This window comes from Nyctereutes procyonoides, unplaced genomic scaffold (assembly GCF_905146905.1).
Source record: "Nyctereutes procyonoides isolate TBG_1078 unplaced genomic scaffold, NYPRO_anot_genome, whole genome shotgun sequence".
NCBI lineage: Eukaryota > Metazoa > Chordata > Mammalia > Carnivora > Canidae > Nyctereutes > Nyctereutes procyonoides.
In genome coordinates this window covers 25,377,152-25,397,926 of record NW_026575142.1, presented here as the reverse complement: position 1 = coordinate 25,397,926, position 20,775 = coordinate 25,377,152, and the positions used below count along the sequence as shown (strand labels likewise).

The 20,775-nt window shown below is 39.6% G+C and overlaps 1 protein-coding gene across 6 annotated transcripts in view; it reads right to left on the bottom strand.

The window, feature by feature from the left end:
• Window positions 1-20,775, bottom strand: part of ITGB6 (integrin subunit beta 6) — a 127,288-nt gene that overhangs the window by 16,487 nt on the left and 90,026 nt on the right. For all 6 annotated transcript variants that reach the window (XM_055307929.1, XM_055307932.1, XM_055307930.1 and 3 more), the window contains 5 exons: window positions 16,362-16,451; window positions 10,584-10,718; window positions 9,948-10,365; window positions 4,708-4,930; window positions 2,168-2,265 (listed from right to left, as the gene is read on the bottom strand). In XM_055307929.1, coding sequence (XP_055163904.1) covers window positions 2,168-2,265; window positions 4,708-4,930; window positions 9,948-10,365; window positions 10,584-10,718; window positions 16,362-16,451 — 964 coding nt within the window. The remainder of the gene's footprint in view (window positions 1-2,167; window positions 2,266-4,707; window positions 4,931-9,947; window positions 10,366-10,583; window positions 10,719-16,361; window positions 16,452-20,775) is intronic.

The following is a 20,775-nucleotide window of genomic DNA, read 5'->3' as shown; positions in this document are numbered from 1 at the left end:
AATTCTCAGGCTTTCCCAAGGAAAAGAAACGGGCTCTGTGGTCAAGTAAGTTTGGGAATCCTTCCTCATTCTAATTCCTCCTTTTGCTTCTGAAAATTCACAATGCACACTTAATGTAATGGGCATTTTCCAAGAATCCAGTGAAATAAACAAAAAGTGTAGCTTCCCATGTTCAAAATTTATATGACCATGGGTGCTATTTTCCATTTAACACTTTCAGAACTAGTGTCCCGGAGAACACACTTTGAGTAACAATGCTCTGAATACATGAATGCTGGGGAAAATCAAAAAATGACCTTCAGGATGAGTAAAGTTTGACCACATGTCCTTAGAAATGCCCACACAAGTCCCCACCACACATCTGAGGAACATTGTCTTTGGATGACAGTTACGCTATTTTCCTTTACTCTACATGTCCTCGTTGGGGGAGAGATGAGCTGATAAAAGACCCAATTCAAGAGCAAATATGTGATGTGATCAATGACATAACTAAGTGGGTGAGTAACTTGAAATAGAACTTGTAGAAAGCGTCATTAGAGAAGTGACTTTTTAATTCCTAGGCTGACAAATATATTTTTTCTCTCAAATTCAACAAAGGTTACTACTTTAAATGGTATTAGAAATCCAGTTATTATTGTGTTTCTGAGTTAGAAATGGTTGTATTCCCCTATTTTGAAGATAATTTACCCAATTACACAAAAAGAAAAATGCAAATGTTTAAAAAATATTGCTCTCAAATCCAAGCATTTATGATAATCTACTTAGAAGACTGTGTATTTAAATATAGTAACTCTCTGTTCATGACTGACACGTTTCTAAGGTTTACTCCTTTTCCCCCCACAGCACATTAGATTTCCTATGCTGCCTCTGAATGGAGTTCTAGTAATTTGCAGGGCATTTTCTGCAATTTTTAGCCATTTCTTAGAAACGCTTGGTAAATATCTCAACTGTTTGCCGTGAAATGAAGCTTGAGGATATGCCTTGACTTTGAACTAGTTACTAATGTGGAATAGTCCACAGATGCTACTTTCCTTAGTGCTTTTACCGCATCCTACTTTCAGTATTAGTGTAAGGTACACACCATCTTGTCCAATTTATGTTATTTGGCATATTTATCTTTAGTCACCAGAAAAGTACAGACAAGGGGTTTTACGAGCACTAATCATGCTCCTCCATACGGGGTCATTCAACTGTGCACAGTCAGAAATCTCAATTTTGAAACAATGTAGGTAATTTTCAAAACAATATAAATGCCACTAACTTATTCCACTTCAGAAATGGATTAATTTCTCTATTCTATTTGTTTCTTCAAGATACATATCCTAGAGTGTCATAAATTGTCTTAGTTATTGCGCTTTGCCTGAGATACATCTTGGTCACGTCTCTAATGCATGTGGGGCAGCAATTGCACCTAAGCAGCATGAGAATGCAGAATTTAGGATGATGGAAAGACAAATCCCCTAGATCATCCCTTTAGAAGGAGCTAGTCATCTTCTTCACAAAGTACTTTTTAAGTGGTCTTCCCAGCTAAAATACAACCTATTTAAATATTTGAGATGACATTTGCCATTAAAAAGAATCTGATTTTAAGTAATTAAATTTTAAAATGACAGGTGAAAGAACACAAGAGCAGAATTTGCTTAGCAGTTAAAGGTAACAGGTCCTTCTTGTATTTGGGGAGTGAGCAACAGGGAATTAAGGGGGTCGTGTAACACCCGTGTTTGAAAAGTTGGGAGTAAAAGCATATGAAGAGGAGTGGAGGGAGGGCTCCTCTCAGGAAACCCATATTACACTTCACCTTGTCCTATCTTGAAATAAGCCAACCAGATAATAGAGGATGATTTTAGGTTTGGGGTTAACATTTAGCTATCTTAAAATTTTTCTTCTTTTCTAATTTTAAAAAATAGCATTCTGGAGTTCTCTGTAATTGTACTTTTAAGCAAAGGTGAACTTGCCAACAGAGCTGAAGTCAAATAGAATAGCTATGACTTTAAATTGCTTGTATCCCAAATCATCATGTTTTTAGTCTTACATCCCTTCATAAAAACTAACGTTGAACTAATGCCCTGGTTCAAATGAGGTCGAGCTACTGAAAAACCCTTCACAGCGTTTCTGCCTCTCAGGAACAATGTTAAGGAAAAGAAAGCTTAATAAGACAAAGTATAACCTTCTGCTTCACTGATGGTCGCACCAGCTAGTTTGCATTTGTCAACACATTCTTCTCGGGCCTGGCCATCTGCAGACAGGTGGCATTCAATGCAGCTCCTGTAAACATTATTCAGTAGAGTTTATCAGTTCGTGTTGGTGGAAAACAGATACACAGCTGGGATATTGCTCTAATGCTTACTGTGATTCATGCTATAGCAGTGTCTCATAGAGGACATTGCCTTTTGTTGCTTTCAGGAAGATATTTGGGTGATGTTCAAGAGGAAATTGCTTTATTCTGATTCCATTTAGTAATCAGTGTTTTGTGAGCCTGTCTTGATAATAGCTACTATCCTCATTTATTTATAATGATTGCTTCTGGTTGGTTAAGTGACAAAAAACCCCCAACATCAAGACACACTTATTTTGGTATTTGATTAAGGTTTTTGGTTTTTACATTTTCATAAGAAAGGTTTATGTTCTAAAATATGATTAGTGACTAAACAAAGTTTGAATTTCTTAACAGAAATGGTCTGTATTTTAACAAGAATTCCAAGACTTCATACATGTCATGAATGACTATTCAAGATTCACTAGTCTGTGATTATTTTGAATGAATCTAAGCCTTCTAGGGGTATTTTCAAAAGCTGAGGTTACAGCTTGGATCCTCATTAATGCAGGCTTTTTAATAAATGATCACTACTTATAGAAAAGTGTATTTCTAAGAACATAGCCCTGGAATTAAGCTTCTCTAATGATGTCTATACAGCAAAGTAAAACTCAGACTCTAAATTAATCTTGTGCTGAAAAATCACTTTACAATCAGATTCTGTTTGGAGTAACCCAAAACAGCAAAAGTTTTCTTACACATCATCCTGCCTCTCTCTTCCCCAGGCCACACAAATGTATACTCTTTAAAGTTCTGGAAACTTTCTTTCCACACTTGGGCCCCAGGCCTCCCCCAGTCTCAGCTGAAACTGCACTGCCCTAGGCAAGCCATCCCTACCCCTTATGGGTTAGTTCTCTTGCGATTGCAGAGAAAGTCTCTGCATTCCTTTGTAGGAAGGGCTGAGGAGGAGTAATCTATGTGGGAGTGGGGAATAGAAATCTTGTCTGGAAATTGCCTTCGCATTGCAAGTATATTGCGTTTATCTAGGTTATATATTTACTTAGAGTGGCTTTGCAGGGGGGCTGCTGGACACTGTGGAAACCCTCAAAACCTCTACCTCTTTGTGAATCTGACTGATGTCTGCCCATGCTAGTGTGGTAGCCCTGCCATATAATTCCACAGCACCCTCTGGATCTCTTACTGTAACTGTCAGCTCAGATACCATTATAATTACTTTAAATGATGTCTGTCTTTCCCACTAGATTCTTAGCACCTGTGATGGCAGGAACTGTAACTGTTTTGGTCATCACTATATGCCCTTGGCCTACCATGATTTCTAGTGAACAGTACGTACTTAACACCTATTTGATAAATGAATGTATGAATGAATAAATGGAAGAATGGACTCATCTCAGAGCTAACATAAACACCAAGGAGATGAACCGATTCCTCAAATTAAACTACCTTGGTTGTTAACTTCATAGTTTATAAACCAGATTTAAATTCCATCAAATTTACTAGAAGATTAAACAGATAAATAATGGAAGAAACATCCTGACAGGACATTTTACATTTAATTCCGTTCAAATAGGTCTAACCGTGTCCCCACACTTCTCTTGCTATATGTCCAGGCACAGTGACAGAAAAGTTTTCTGTCACCTCACCTGAAAGGTGAGGAACCACTGGGTGAATATTGATTTTCTTACTTTGTTTACACAGGAAATGCAAATGTCACGTTGGGTATGGAGTCAATGAAACTACAAACTGCTTGAGCATGCTTGCCCCATAATACTTGATATACTGCAATGTATATCACACAGCTCATTTGGAGACTTGCTTCATTTGACCTAGAAACGTTGCCCCCACTTCCATGAAGAAGTTAGCTACCAGCCAAAGAAATAGTTTTTTAGTGGAAAACAAAGGAAAGTTTTGTTGCTGTTATTGTTCATGTGGTATAAAAGAAAACACAACACACAATAGCTGTGTAAAATGACAACCAAAGAGAGGTGCCAAAGAGCATGAGTGGTAAAGAAGTGGGAAGAAATGGAAAGTCAAGATCTCCTTTCTGCCTTTTTGCCTCTGTGAGGCTATAGATAGGAGTGAATCAGCAAGGTCAGGCTATAAACTTCTCAATAAGAAAGAAGCTCATCTGTTTCCCCTGAAAAGGCACCAGATGTGGGTGTCATCAGTCTACCTCCAGGGCATTCCTTATGTGCGGCTGCTATTGTAAGTGAAAGACCATCTGATGTTATCAGTGTGGGACCTCAGCTCAGCTTCCCCAGGCTTGTCTCCAGCAGAAATGTGACATTGTGGTCCGGGATAATCAGGACAAAGAGGCAAGTGAGACACTGCTGACGATCACAGGTGGGTTTGTGTATATGGGGGGATGCTCAGAGAACAAACCCACCTAAAGTGATATGTGCCGCTGTGCCCCAGGGAAGTTGTGACATTACCGTTTAGAGTTACAGGGATCGCCACAGGTAGGACAACGTTCACAGGTCGGGCCGGAGGCTCCGGGGTTCGTGCAAACACACTTGCCACAGACGCAGTCCCCTCGCCCGCTGCAGAGCACCCCGTCCTCCGAGCCGCAGGAGTCGGTGCTGGTGGTGCAGTTGCAGTACTCGCCCGCCCAGCCGGGCCTGCACACGCATTCCCCGCAGTCACACACGCCGTTATCTGTAAAACAAACAGATAAATGAATGTATGATTGAATGTTTGACGCTTAGGCCCCTGATGCTTAGGGCCGCAGCCACTTCAGATGCAAGTGGGGGGCTGCTTTTCTCTTTGCTTTTAAATACCATCAGAAAGACTGAGGAAGAAAAATGAGAAAAAAAAGTGAACGTGTGAGGAGGAGCGGTGAGTGTAGATATATTTTATGGAAAAACTTTGCTAAGTGTGCATATTTATTGATCTGGTCTCTCTCTCTCTCTCTCTCTCTCTCTCTCTCTCTCTCTGATCTGGTCTCTTAACTGAAGACCAATCTGATTACCTGATGTTATATCAGAGACAACTCATAGCCAGATGAAATGAGATAATCCAGAAGCTTATAATAGCAACTTGTGTGTGTGTGTGTGTGATTCTGTGTATGTGTGTGTATTTAAATTGTTTTCGCATTTTTTTTGCTTTTAATTAAGGTGTCATAAGATAGAGATGCAACGCAGACCTGGGTAATGCCCCACCTCTACATCATTCAAGCTGAGTGATCATAAAAGCCTCATCTATCAAGTAGAGGGAATAAAATCTTACAGTCGCTGTGGTCGGATGAGATAACGTGTAAATCTTCTAGCTTTGCATTCACCAATTAGATGTCCTACAGGCATATAGTGAGTGCTCAACAAATTCATTTATTTAAGAAACTTTAATTGAGCATATATCATGTGCCGAGGATTGCAGTAGGCATGAAGATACAAAATTAAATAAGGTCACTGAGCTTATAGTCTAGAGTAGGAGACAAGCAAATAAACACTGCCAGTGATAAATACACCACAATGTGATAAGTGTTATGCACACAGAGGGAGAGTTTCTAAATTAGACCAGAGATTTGGGGATGTTTCCAGAGGAGATGAAGCTTGAGCTGAATTTGGACAATACAGAGAGAAGGCACAAGGGGGCTACATGCATTTTAAGCCAAGAAAAAAAGCATAGGTAAATGACAGACGTGCGTGATCGTGTAACCTCCTTAACACCCACAGTAGTTTCATATAGATAGAGCCAAAGGTGCAGATGGGCTGTGGCAGGAGTGCAGGATGGCGAGGGCGGGGTTGGAAAGGTCAACAGAAAGTCAGAAATCACATCATGGAAAGTGTTATGGGCTAAAGAAAGAACCGTTATCCTGAAAGTTATGGAATTTTAAGTAGAGACTTGAACAAATAGATACGTGTCTAGAAATATCCTGGCATCGGTAGAGGAGGTCAAACTAGAGACAGGAGAACTGGTTAGGAGGTTGCTGTAGCAAACGAGGCAAGGAGATCTGAGGTCCTGAACAGCGGCCAGTGGGAAGGAGAGGAAAGGGGTACAGTTCAGGGGATGAATATTCAGGGAGGGATATGATTGCTGGTGGGGGGGGGCTGCGCTGCTCGGTGGACGGTGCAGCTTGTCACTGACCAGGGATGGAAGCTCTCAGCTCATGCTCACTGACTTAGCCCCAGTGCCTGGCACAGAGTAGGGCTAAATTGTTGAACGAATAGATTGTTCTGAAACAGAGGAAGAAGAGCAGCTTTGGGTGGGGGAGATAACGAGTTCATTTTTGGCTCCGTTGAGTTTTCAGGGGCCTCTGGGACATCTTAGTAGGCAGATATATATATATATATATATATATATATATATATATATATATATATATAGTCCAGAAGGAGAGACAGTGAGGTTTGAGGTTTGGATCCATCAGAGAGAGATGGCAGGTAAAGCTGTTGTGGGTCGAGTCACGTAGAGGAAGCAGAGTGAGAAAAGCTCCAAAGAGCATCAGCACTTAAAATATGATCAGAGAAGGGGGCCTGGGTGGCTCAGTTGGCTAAGCATCTGCCTCCAGCTCAGATCATGATCCTAGGGTCCTGGGATCGAGCCCCATATCGGGTTCCCTACTTAGCAGACAGTCTGCTTCTCCCTCTCCTCCTGCTCATGCTCTCTCTCTTTCTCTGTCCCTCTCAAATAAATAACTCTTAAAGAAATGTGAAAAAAGAATCTTACCAGGGAGACTGAGAGGTAGGAGAGCAAAGCTGCAGAAGCCCAGGGCAGAGGCAGCTTGAAGGAGGCAGCGCCCGGAAACTTGATGCAGACATATCTCATCTAACTTATCCTCTAAAATACAATTGCTTTTTGTTTCTTCCTCAGCAGAAAGGGAAACTTATTCTCATGATAGGGATAGACTTCTATATTGAAGTTTATTCAGAAAAATTAATATGATTTATAAATATTGTCAAGTGAAATGTGCATTTCCTTTGAGAATGCCCAAGTGTATCACTGCATGCAAGAATTACTTGGCAGAAATTTAGAAAACTCTTTCAAGAGCTCCTGTCAGAATTTAGCAACCCTTCTTTCTGCGGGCTTTCCAGAACCATCCACCGTATCACCGCTAATTGATATTCACAAGTAACCAATTATAAAGTACCTGTTCATAAAACCACAACCACAAAAACAACAATAAAACCTTCACAACGGCTTCATGTAGAAGCAAGATGATAACCAAAGATCAAGAAAAAAATTGTCAGGCTCTTTTCAAAGGGACAGATCTTTCTGGAATGCCATTGACTGATAAGTATAAGTGTATAATGGCAGAAAGTATTTTCTGTAATGTCATTTGCCTGTGAGTTTCCCGTCTCTTAGAATCAAAATATAAAAGACTAATGGAATTTGGGCAAGGGAATAAATCAATGGAGCCCTATATCTGTGAGTACTTACAGATGGATGAAAGAAGGTACATGAAAAAGAACATCGTGGTAATAGCCCTTCAGAGAAGTGGCACATTGCAGAGCGAATTAGTTGTAAAATAAAGTGAGATCTGCATGAGAAGGGAAGCTGTAGAATATTCTGGTCTCTGTTGCAAACAACAGAGTGTCTGTTCACAAGGCCAGAGACAGTTTTTATCCTTGCACTAAGCAGGATGCCAGGCACATAGTGGGAACTCCAGAACTTTTAGTTAAATTTGAATAATACTTGTTATACTTTTAAAACTTTTTTTTTAAGTAGGCTCTACCCACAGTGTGGAGCCTAACTCGGGGTATGAACTCATGACCCTGAGATCAAGACCTGTGCTGAGATCAAGAGTCGGATGTTGAACTAACGGAATCACCCAGGTTCCTCTTTATACCCTTTCAAAGAGAAAGTTACTAATAGCACAGTGACATTCTTTGGGATGTTGCTACAAACAAAATAGCTTTTGAGAAACAGTAATGATTGAGAATTGTAAAGTACCCTCAAATATGAAGGAGGTTGGCATTAGTGAAGTTTTCTGAGTCCAACTGAAGAAATAACTGTGTTTTCTAAATAGAATCTTTCTAGGGATCACTGTATCTGATACAAAGAGAGGCCCTATTGTCAGACCTTCCAAACTACAATGCACAGATCAAGTCAACTCTTTTTGAGTTTGTTTCCATTTGTGTGCATGGTACCAAATAAAGCGAAAGACCATCCACAAACCAGAAGAACTGTGCTGCTGAGCACAGTTCAGCAATTTACACTGCTCCAGAATTCTTTGATCTAAGATTTAAAGGGTGAAATATCGGTGAGGGTAGGATCGCTATCATAGTATGTTAGATTACAGGTAGAATTTTTCTGAAAGGTAATTTCAAATGTTTTGAGCACATACTTTGCTAAAACATTTCTATTAGAGGTGCAATCTGGGGATCTGCCAAGCGTATTCTTTTCTAGACATGGTGACAGCCTCTGGCTTCAGGCTGTGTCCTGCCTACCTCTTACGAGAAGAGAACTGATGTAGGTTTGGAAACACACCCATTAAATAAGGAAATAGACCTCCAAGTGAAAGGGGGAGAGAAACATGTCTCAATCTGGACAGACCCTAAATTTTCCACTCTGTGGGGAGAAGAAAGAAGGCAGAGGCACCTGTTGGTAGCAAGAGCCGCTGCAAAGAAATGAAATGGAGGTGTGCTTCCAAGGGCCTCACATGGATTTCAAAGAGCTCGGAATTCTCTGAGGCTTCTCTTCTCAGGCCTTTTTTCCCTGAAAATCAGTTTCTTTTATATGTTCCTGACACTGTGGTTTGAAAACATAACTTTCTTAGTTTTCTTTAAAGATAATGGCTTTCTGTTTTGAAAAGCTGTCTGGTCACACACTGAGAAAAAGGGAGACATTGGGAGCTTAAACTCAGTGGTTAGTTAATATTCCAGTTGTAACACAAATTTATATAATTTTAAAGAACATGAACGCAATTGCAATTCTTCTGCAGATAGATCATACCTAAATATATGGATGTATGTCAGAATGATTCTATAGTAGTCACACTATATGCAATATATCCTTAAATTACAGTGATTCTCCATATGCAAAGGATTTTTTTTATTTTTTTGTTTTGCAAAGGATTTTAAAACATACATTTTTCTGCTTTCTAAACATTTTCTCCATCTTAAAAAATTCCAAGCAATGTTTCATTCTTACCTTTTCCATAGCCTTCATATGTCCTTATTCATCTTTATTATACCTGGTGTCTAATCTAGTATCTGCCACATAATAGGTGTTTAATAAATATTTGTGGGATGAAGGAAGGCCCTGAAAGTTCATTTCGTATTTCTGTGTCCCTTGTCCTTGGCAATATTCTCCTTAAGCAGCCCAGCTTTTCATTTTTCCAAAGGAATAGGCATTTAAGAGTTGGGTAAGACACCCAGAAGCCTGATGCTGAAAGGTCTGGAGGATAATGGAGTTCAGATTACGTGCAATTTTGTGGAGTCTGGGTAATAACCAAAGAGAAGATATTTCCATTTTTTGCCTACTGAACTCTGAGGGAACTAACAATGGAGATAGAAGTTGCACTGGCAGAGATCTCACCCCAAGAGAACATAAGAGAGAAAATGCAAGAGGAGATCAGTTACCTTAGGTCTAGAGATTAAGCCACTCTCTTGATCAGCAACTATTTATTAAGCACCTACTCTACCCAGACAACTGTGGAAGGCACAAAGGATGCAAAGCCCCCCTCTTGATACCCGCCTAGTCACAGCATGAGGTGGATTTAGACAACACCTACCTCCACAGAGCAGCCCTTTGTGCCTCACGCAGGAGAAGTCGTCACACTGGCAGTAAGGCCCATAAATGTTTCCATAGGGAGACAAGTGGCAGATGCACTGGCCACAGTAGCAGTCCCCTCTTCCACTGCACGAGGGGTGATCTGGGGCCTCCTTGCAGGAATCTGTACTCAGCGTGTCCTCCCCACACTCGCAGCGAGGACCCATGTGGCCAGGGTTGCAGGCACACACCCCACACTGGAAGGACCCGTTCCCGTTGTGGCATTTGGAGCTGTTCACCTCCACTTCTTTCTGACAGTCACAGTTGCATTCCGGACTGACAAGTATTTCCAGGGCGTCCCCCAGCCCCACAGGCTTTATGATAATGTGCCTGCTTCTTCTCTCACAGTTCGGTATACTCACAGTCACGTTAAATGAAGCCTGGAAAAAGAAAATACTAATTATCTTCTTCCACCCACCAAAATGCATGGGAGGAAACAAAGTGGCATGGGGATCAGCTTTGCCAAAAGCCATTTATTAGGAAATTTTTGAAAATCGCTTTTGAAATTCTTGAAAGGAAAATTCCAGCTTCAGTGCAATAAGATAACTTCTGACTTACCTGAATATATTTTCAGACAATTGATTGACCCTGTACTTACTGTGTCTCCCACCTTCATGTGAGAGCATTTCTTTTGGTGTGGGAAGAGGGCCCTGTTGTTACAGATAGCTGTGAAAGACAGGTTGAGTCCTTCCGTGTCTCCTAACACTTCCAGTTCCACCTCAGACCGCAGTTCCTTCAGTCGGGACATAAAGAGTTAAAATCACAACCAAAAAATACAACCAGAATAAGCTGTGAATCATGTTCATTAAACTACAAATGAATAAAATGAAATTGCATTAAAAAAAATCACCATACCATCAATCAAGCAAGAAAGCTAGCAAGACATGCACACACACATGTGCACACACACACACATGCACATACATTTACACATCACATTTTATTGAATCTAGGATGCCATCAATTCTAAAACACACCACTATTTTATGACAATGACATTATAACAAAATATCTCAAGATCATTCTGGGCAACATATGAATCAATCCTGTTAGTCTATCGTGGCTTTAAAAATTATTTTATCCATTCTGAGGGATTTGACAAATTCTCCATCCCTGAGTTGCATTGCTTGGCATATAAAAGGCATTTTTTTGCTTGTATCTCAGTAACAAAATTTATTTAATTACAGTCATTCCTCCGACAATGAATATTTGCTTCACTGATACCAAATTTATACTCTGCTGCTCTGTTTTGGTACATTTCTGCATATACAACAACTTTTCATTTCAACATCAAATCATAGTGCAATTTTTTTGAAAATATTTGAAAATGGCAATTAGGCTCAACACGTAGCACCAATAGTGTACTTAACAAATTGAGGTGACAACAACTTACACACTTAGGGCCGATTTCATACATCTGCAGGCAATGAATACTACATTGTGACTTCTACCCAACATTTGTAAGACACCATTAATCAGAAAACATATCCCAATTTAGAGATGTTAAAATGTGGGAGAAACTCTTCCTCAAAATCAATATTGGAATTTATCAACTACCTATTATACAGTTAGAGTCAGATCTGGGGAATGAGTGCAAAAATTTAGGGGGGGATATGAAGATTAAGAGACTGTGTGCAGGGCATGTAGTGTGCAATTTTTAAAAAAGTAGTTAGAGTAGGATTCAATAAGAAGGTGATGTTTTGAGGAAGTGAAGATTCAGAAAGCATGCAGATATCTGTCAAAAGAGTGTTCCAGAAAAGGGATACGGTCAATGCAAAGGCCCAGAGGCAGAAGCATGTCTGGCATGCTCTGGAAACAGAGCAGCAAGGAGGCCAGAGGCTGTACTGGAACAACTCTCTGTTGAAATAATAAGAGGTGAAGTCACAGAGGTAATAGGGTGGAGGAGAACAGATCCGGTAAAGTCCTAGTGGGTGGTTTTAAAGAATGTGATATTTACTTTATGTAAAATGAGAAAACAATTAGGGTTATTTATAGAAGAGTGATATGACTTTACTTAATATTTTTAAAGGAAAAGTCTAGTTTGTTTGTTTTTTTTTTTTTTTAAACAGAATGTAGGAAACCAAAGGTAGAAATGAGAAATAGCATTTAGGAGGCTTTTGCAGTCAGTCAGGTGAGTGAAGATGGTGGAGCCAACCAGGATGAAGGCAGTGGAGGAAGTATCTGGATCAAATTCTAAATAATTTTGAAGATAGAACCAGCAAGACTTTCTGATGGGTTAGATGTACAGGAAAACAGAAAGAGGGGAGTCAAGGATCATTACAGGCTTTTTGACCCTAGCAACATGAAGGATGGAATTACTATCAATTGAGAAGGAGAAATTGATGAAGAATGTTTTAGGAGAGTCCAACGTACGCTCCTGAAATGCCAACTAATTGTATCAACCAACTCCCAGACATCTGCACTTGGATGTCTCCTAGAGAAGTATATTTAGGGTGGTTGCTGGGCGGCATTGAGGCCCTGTCTGAGGTACATGATCATGAATTTAAAGTGAGTCCGGGGCAGCCCAGGTGGCTCAGCGGTTTAGCGCCACCTTCAGCCCTGGGCCTGATCCTGGAGTCCGGGGATCGAGTCCCGCATAGGGCTCCCTGCATGGAGCCTGCTTCTCCCTCCACCTGTGTCTCTGCCTCTCTGTCTCTTTGTTTCTCATGAGTAAATAAATAAAATCTTTAATAAATAAATAAATAAATAAAGTGAATCGGGTTAGCATGATTGTATGTTTTTCCTTTTCCAGTTCAGTTGTGCAGGACGAATGGACAGTTGGGTTTAACCAGGATCATGATTGGCCGAGCAACCTTAGTGGAGCCACAAGGGGCACGGGAGCTGAGGATGTGTCTACAGAGTGATCCTAATGGTTGGATTTAAGTTGGGGGCCCCGGCAAAGAGGACACCAAGGGGATGAGGAACTGCAAAGAGAGGATAGGATCACTTGTATAAAAGAAGAGAGGGAGAGAGAGGGAAGAACCAATTAGTTGGAGATCCTGATGGGTTGGAAGAAATGCTAGGGGAACCAGCAGAATGAGCTGAAAAGGCAGGAGGTGGTGAGCAGGGAATGGGTTTCAGAAAGCTGAGATTATAGAGGAGTCTATTAGCAATGACAAAGTTTAAGGTATGACAGAAAAAAGGGGAACAAGATCATTTTAGAAGCAGAGTTCAAGGAAGAGGCCAGGGTACAGGAAGGAATATGTGCAGACTTAGACTGAAACCATCAAGAGTTAAAGCAGGAGTAATATTAGAGGCAGTGGCATGGTGAGTCAGGAGCAAAAGGGGAAGTGAGGGATATGACCTGCAAGCCGGTAAATTTGAAATTAGGAATAGTGGGTGACATAATCTGACCAAAATAAGGGAAATCTCAGCATTGGTATAATTAGAACATCATATTGCAGATTTTTCCAGGAATATTTTAATGTGAATTTCCCAAAGAAAGGACATAAATGTATATTTGTATATTTCATCAAATCATTCACTCATTTACTGAGCGTCTACTATGAACCAGGCAAAATGAAACAAACCCAGTCACTTCCCTTCTGGAGCTTAAATGCTAATAGTGGGGAGCTTACCCTTGGGAGCAATGACATTTCAGCAGCTCTTATTACATGTTTAAGGAAGGAAGAAAATTAGTGAATGATGATCAAATGAATGCACATCTGGTATTTAATAAGGGTTTTTACACCAGGACACCTGGCTGGCTCAGTGGATGAGCATATGCCTTCAGCTCTGGGCGTGATCCCGGGGTTCTGGGATCGAGTCTGGCATCAGGCTCCCCATGGGGAGCCTGCTTCTCTCTCTGCCTCTATCTTTGTGTCTTTCATGAACAAATAAATTAAAATTTAAAAATCTCTAAAAAACATAAGGGTTTTTAATGTCAATATGGTCCTATAAAATACTGAGCTGAAGTTCATGGTCACTAATCATAAACACAAATTGTCTACCCCTACCCCACTAGAAGTTAGTCAGAAGTGTTTTATCTTTCCCTCAATCTCTTTCCTTTTTATCTTTTTACAGACTATAAAGAAATCCAGTCAATGGACCACCATCTTTTATTTTATTTTTTGTTTATTTTATTTTTATGGTGGGGAGGGGCAGAGGGAGAGAGAGAATCCCAAGCAGGCTCCACACCCAGTGCAAAGCCAGATGCGGGGCTTAACCTCATAACCCCAAGATCATGACTTGAGCTGAGATCAAGAGTTGGACTCTTAACTGACTGAACCACCCAGGTGCCCCTGGGTCCCCATATTTTTAAAGTCCTTTTAGAATATATTTAAAAATAACAGAACAGAAAAATAATGTGAACGAGTGCCAAGATCTATTACACACTTCATTCAGTGAATTGTGACATTATAATAATAACTCCAGAGCAAGATTATATAGTATAAGAATAATAAACACTTCTTTGTATTTTTGGACAGTAAACTAAGAACGTGAGATTCACTTCAAATGTTTGATGCCTTGATTCTACTACCCTGGAAATTATGTGAGTGATTGGAGATCACAAAGTGATGGAGCTTCTGGGTGGCTCGGTGTTTGGGCTTCAGCCTTTGGCTCAGGGCATGATCCCGGGGTCCTGGGATTGAGTCCTGCATTGGGCTCCCCATAGGGAGCCTACTTCTCCCTCTGCCTGTGTCTCTGCCTCTCTCTCTCTCTCTGTGTCTCTCATGAATAAATAAATTTAAAAATCTTTAAAAAAAAATGAACCAGAAACCCTGACAGAGCGAGCAGGAGCATAGAGGGGGCTGGTCAAAGAAGAGGGAGAAATGTTTTTGACATTTACAGTTTTCTAATTTGCTTAATTCCTTTGAAGATGTTAGTGGCCAATGCTTTTGAGGGTGCTGGGTTAAAGAAAATTCAGTGTGTCCTAATGCAGTGGAGGATTGCTGTGTGATTTTATCTGATTCTCCACATTAAAACTTTAATTACCGCATAAGAGGGAGGATGGTTTTTATAGTATTTTGTTGACAAGCTTTCCTGTCTGGAAGAATTTCAAGCATGAGCTAATGTGGTAGTTAATTTTTGATGTGAGCTAAGAAAACTGAAGTTTCTGAGGATATAAGTCAAAAAACAAAAACAAAACCCTCATCCTGTAGTTTTAATGGACACATCTGTTATTTTCTTCTCTGATGAAATATATTTGAGAAGAATTACCTTGCTTTCCTCCCTTAAGGTGAGTTTCAAAATTGATGGGGTGTTGGCAAAAATCACTGGGGAGATCTTTTCAAAATATGTAGCTCTTCCTTTCCTTAAAGTTCTCCTAAGACATCTGTGAGAGGAATCTGGATACGCCTATTTTTAAAAGCTTCCCAGATGATTCTGAAATGTTGCTCAGTTAAGGAACTCTGGCTCAGTATATGCTAAGTATTGGCAAATAGCGCATATAGGTCATTTATCGGTGATTTTTAAAACATCCAAAGTTAGAATTTTATTTATTTTTTATTATGTAACTGCTGTTTAGAACAAATGTTAGAGCTTTACTGCTTTATAAAAATTTACTTTTTTTCATTCCTGTCCTTAATTTAGAGCTTCATTTTCATCTTCGTATGTATGCATCCATGTGGGTATTTTTTTCTTTGTTAAGTTCAGGCAGAAAAGGGAAATGGTACTTAGGAAAAATAAAATAAAAAATGAGTCAGTAACTGGCCATCTACTGTTGATTAAGTTATGAAATGGGGACAAAGTAAAAGAATATAGCAACCCTATAGCTATGTATTTTATTTTGAGGAAGGAATGCTGTCCTCAGGTACTAATTTACAAAGTCAAGGCAAAAAAAATTATGTCTCTCTCTCTTTCCCTCTCTCTTCCCCCCTATATATATTTATATATGTAAATATACATAAAAATGAAAAACTCCTTGGTTCTCAAAAGTAAAGAGTCTACCAAGTGGTGCTTCTGATATGCTTTGGTGTCTTTTTTTTTTTTTTTTCACTTTAAGTTATGAGGTAGCCTCATTAAGCCTGCGGAGTTAGTTCTCCACATGGTTCTGTTACTCCCTGGCATTTTAAACTAAATTTTTTTTTCAGGCAGAGAAGAGGGGAGCTTAATTGTAGCGCTCATGGAGCCTTTGCAATAGAATTGAAATTTTACTGGTGACATTATTATAAAGATAACCTCAACTTTAGATCAGGTTATGATTTTTCTACCTTCTCTCTCACCTTTCAAGAAGAGTATCTGCAAATAAGGAGAACAAAATCTATACTTTGGCTGCATTAATGCAGGGAGATTTTCTTTGGATAAGTACTCTCTCTACTAACAAATCCAAGTGCATTTAACTGCCTAAAACACATCTTAGTTTTTGAATACCACATAAATGCAAAAAAAAAAAAAAAAAAACAACAAAAAAAAAGCCAACTGTAAAATATCATACTTCGTAAGCAGAGATGATCAGCTGGAGAATGTTCCCGGAGTCCTTCTGAAGTAGCCCTACTGTAGCTCCAGGAATGAGTTTTGCATAATTCTGTAAACAAAATAGAATAAGTCAATCTGCTCCCTGTAATCAAGAAACGGTAATGTGGGTTTCAGTCTGCTGGTTGAGCTCACCTCTATTTAACTGGCTGGGGGAAACAGGATCCTGATAATAAACCAGTGTTTCTCCTGAAACTGTAGCCCTGCCTGGTGCTTGTCCTGCACATAAGTGGGAAGTGGACTGGCCAGAGTTGCCACTGGGAACATCAAGTGTCTGTGGTTGCCTTAGTCTAGAGTTGTGATTTATATCACAACTGGAGTCAAGTCTCAAGTAATAACAGCACTTATATACCATCTTCCATTTGCAGAGCATCCTTTGTCCAAAAAATTCTGAGCATACTACCAGGAGCTATCTTCTTTTTTGTCATTTACAAAAACCCAGGTTCTGCATTGGCCCCTCTCTGCCATCAGATTGCTCTGCAAGTCATTCAGCCCAGAAGTCTTAATCGTCCATTGTTTGGTGGAGAAAATGAGTGAGTTATTTGGATGCTTGCTGTTAACCCCCTTTCCTAGTGGTAACGAGCACTCTTTGAGGGATGTCACCATGTACTGGGGTTGATTAGAATTGATTTCCACTCATCACGATGGAGTCGGTTGGAACCTATCTCTAAACCATCTGCATTCTCCACTTATATCCTTTTCTGAGATGTCATCCCCACTTGCGGAAAACTCACATTAGTTCAGCCACACTTCAGGTATCAAGCGTGACCAGAGAATGAGGCACTGCAAAGAAGAAAATTTTCCAGACCGCTGAAAATTACCCCTCCCTTAAGTTCTGTGTTTTAAAACTTATTTTCAAATGAAAGGTTTTTCTGAAGCGTATGGCACACATCTCTGTCTTCTTAAATAAAGATTCCCAAGCATACTTGGACCTTTTTTCCTGAAGCAGCAGTCATATGTATCAATATTAACTATAGCTTTATTATCATCAAAGACTTCTAAAATCCATGGGTAGAACACACTCATACCAAGTGGACCCCAACTGCTATGCTTTTGCTTCTTTTATTTGTTTTTTAAATAGTTTCTATCTCCTTGTTAAGCTATACGGTATCACTCACCTACCAATTTTCTCATTAATTCATTTACTGTTGCATTCAATATCTATTAAGCAGGTTTAACATGCTGTGTTATATTAAGAAGAGACAATCACTCTTTTTGGTCAGCTGTGGTCTTCTGAGTTGCTGTGTGTTGAGCAATCAGATGACTAAATTGATTAAAATCGCACATAGAAAGAGAAAGAAGTTTTGAGTGAAGAATTTAGGGCACCTCCTCTAGTTCAAACATCATGATATCCTGTCTTATTCCCAAGAAGATTTAAGTAGCTTAGAAGGTATACAAAACCAAGTTAGAATTAATAGGAATTATTGATTAAAATCATGATACTAAATAAATAGATCCAGTCAAGGGGAGCCAAGGAGAGGAACAAATGAAGCCAGGGTGACATTAGAACACCAACACATTCTAGGAGGTCTTAGGCACTTGCTAGAGGTGGGCACCTGGGTTAAGCCTAAGGTTTCTACAACTCTTGTATGGGAAAATGGGTGCTGCTTTTAATTGGTGATTTTTGTAACATTCCACTTATTTCAGTGTTTGTGATCATGTTTAAGTTTGAAATTGATGGAAATTTGAACTCTTAAAAATGTCAGTTGTCACTCTGCCTTGACACTGCACTTTATTATTGAAGGGACCATGGACAGTAATCCAGGTAACATTCCTCCCATTACCTGACGCCCCCCATCATTGTTGGTTGAAGGTGGGCCCCACTATGTTTCCCTGAGTCAGATAGAACTTGTCAAATATGAGGAAGGCACCGGTTCATTGACTTACCTTTTCAAACAAACACATGTCAAAAGAGCCGTGAAGCATGAGACCTGTGGTTAACAGTGAATACTTAAATAGGAACTTGAATTTCACTCAAGTGGAGCTGGAATGTGTGTAAATTTGACTGGTCCCAAAAGAGAAGGCAAAGGGAAACTTAAAAGCTTGACAAAGAAAGGCTTGGATCTTCTCGGAATTTCAAGGCTCTTAGCTTTGCATGAAACTGCTAGCCTTAAAAAATGTCCTGGTTTCTCCAAGGGCAGGTATAAAGGGTACTTTCCACCGGCACTAGTTCAAGTGGCCTCTAAATTTTGGGTTAATTCTTGGTTTACACAGCCAAATCCATCTACTTCCTAAAGCATAATTATGACCCTGCATGTGGTATGACATTTGGCATCTGGCTATTAGGACAAGTAGTTTAACATTAATCGCATTTGCTGATTGTTACTAGAGCGAGGGTATAAAGGAGTTGGCAGCTAGTAGCAGTACCCTGTGATAACACTGACAATTGTGTAGAGGAAAACTATTAATTAATTTCTGGATGCTGATTCCTCCCAAAAGCATTGCAAATAATTAACTAAAAACATGGAAATTTGGCTTCCTGATCTAACACTGTAAAAAATTATACTTTAAATCCTGTAGTATTATGATTACTGTAAATATCATGTGTCAAATGCCTTTCTTTCATTACAGCCCTAAAGTGCTATTATAAATTGTCCTGATTAAACATGTTTAATGTTAGAAAAAGGATGGTTTTGCATGCCTGGATGTGATAAATTATAGCACCGTGACTGTAAAAGATAATTCTTGGATAGTAGATATGGTGAACTCTAAAAACACGATGTTTCATGAGCTGATTAGAAATGCCAGCTCCTTGGGCTTGAATTTCTAAGGCTTGAATTCCCTGTTTTCTGCCCATGGATTATCTTAATTATGGATTTTTCTCCTTCTCCTGCCACCATGCCACCCAGGAGTTCCTGAGGTTGCTTTTCTCACTCGTGTTTGCAAAGTTGGCTTTTTCTGACTGCCTTAGTTTTCTTAACTTCCTTCATCAACCCTATTTGTTTGCTATGTCCCCATCTCAAAAAAGATTTCTTATTCATCCAACAGTCTGTATTTGTTCCTTAGAAATTTCCCGCTAGTCAATGAAGGAAGATAAGAAGTGGACAGGGGGTCATTTAGTGGGCAGGCAACATAGGATAGAGAGGAAAGTGCCTGAATTCACACCTGTACTCTGGGCTTCTCTCAGGGTATGTCTCCAAGGTCAGTGTCTCTTGGTGTCTTGCTGCTAGAACCAGCTGTCAGGTGTGTTCTCCTGCTTGGTTGAGGGCAGAAAAACATGCAGGTGCATACCTACCACCCCAGCTATCCATGGACAGACTACTGGTTAGCTTTTTTTTTTTTTTTTTCCAAAAGAGACACAGACTAAGGACCTTGGCAGATACTTGGCTGCTTTTGGTGCTAGAAGGGACATTCCTGATGTGACCTTCATTTTTGCTTTGACTATACTTCCTGTTGGGTTCACTCATCTCCAGGTTCAGTTTCTGGGACATGGTTTAGTATTAACTGTATCCTTACTGGACGTCTTGATTGAGTTTCTGCCTTAAATGGTTACTCTCCTGGATCTTTCTGACCAACTATTGTGACATTCCTGCTGTGGTTTCAAAGACTCTTCACCACTTCTTCACTCAGTAGCCACCATTTTATACAGACCATGCTACTCATGCCCCTCATCAGAGAGTGGAGAAGTCGACTTGCCATATATCTGCTAGCAGCATTTCAGTAAAGAATTTGTGTAAAACCAACCTGCTGCTTCTCTTTAGGTTCTATGCTTGCTTAACTCTTTCTGCAAAGCCTCATTAATATGAAGGGACTTTATGCTCAACACTGTTTATTTCCAATACTATATATTTTTTTCCAATATTATATTATTAATCAACATCAGTACTTCTTACTTCTGGTCTTAAAATGTATAACTAAGTGTCTTTTGTTTGCTAAAATACATTTAGTAAAAGTTTGGCTTGTATAGATTGAGAACCTAAGATGTTATATAATACATCCACAAACATTTTCTCTAATATCTCACATATTTCTCTAATATCTCATATATATGCAATCTATGCATATGTATGTGGGGTCATTACCTTGTATATCTTCAATTAGCAGCTCCTATTAGTCCATTTTTTTCTCTTTCAGAAATATTAATGGCAGTATAACACACATGCACAGCATACAGGTAATAAGCATACAGTTCAATGAATATTTAAAAAGTAAACAAGCAAGTGTAATCACACCAAGATGAAGAAATAGAGCATAATCAGCCCCCTGAAACCCTTCCTTGTACTGCTTCCCAGTCATTACCAGACTAAACACTGTTTTGACTTTTATTACTATAGAAGTCAGGAGATACAATGTCATTGCCTTAAGGGTAACAAAAATGTCTTAAGTAGGACACAAAAGCACTACCTATATAAAGGAAAGAGTTGATAAATAGGACT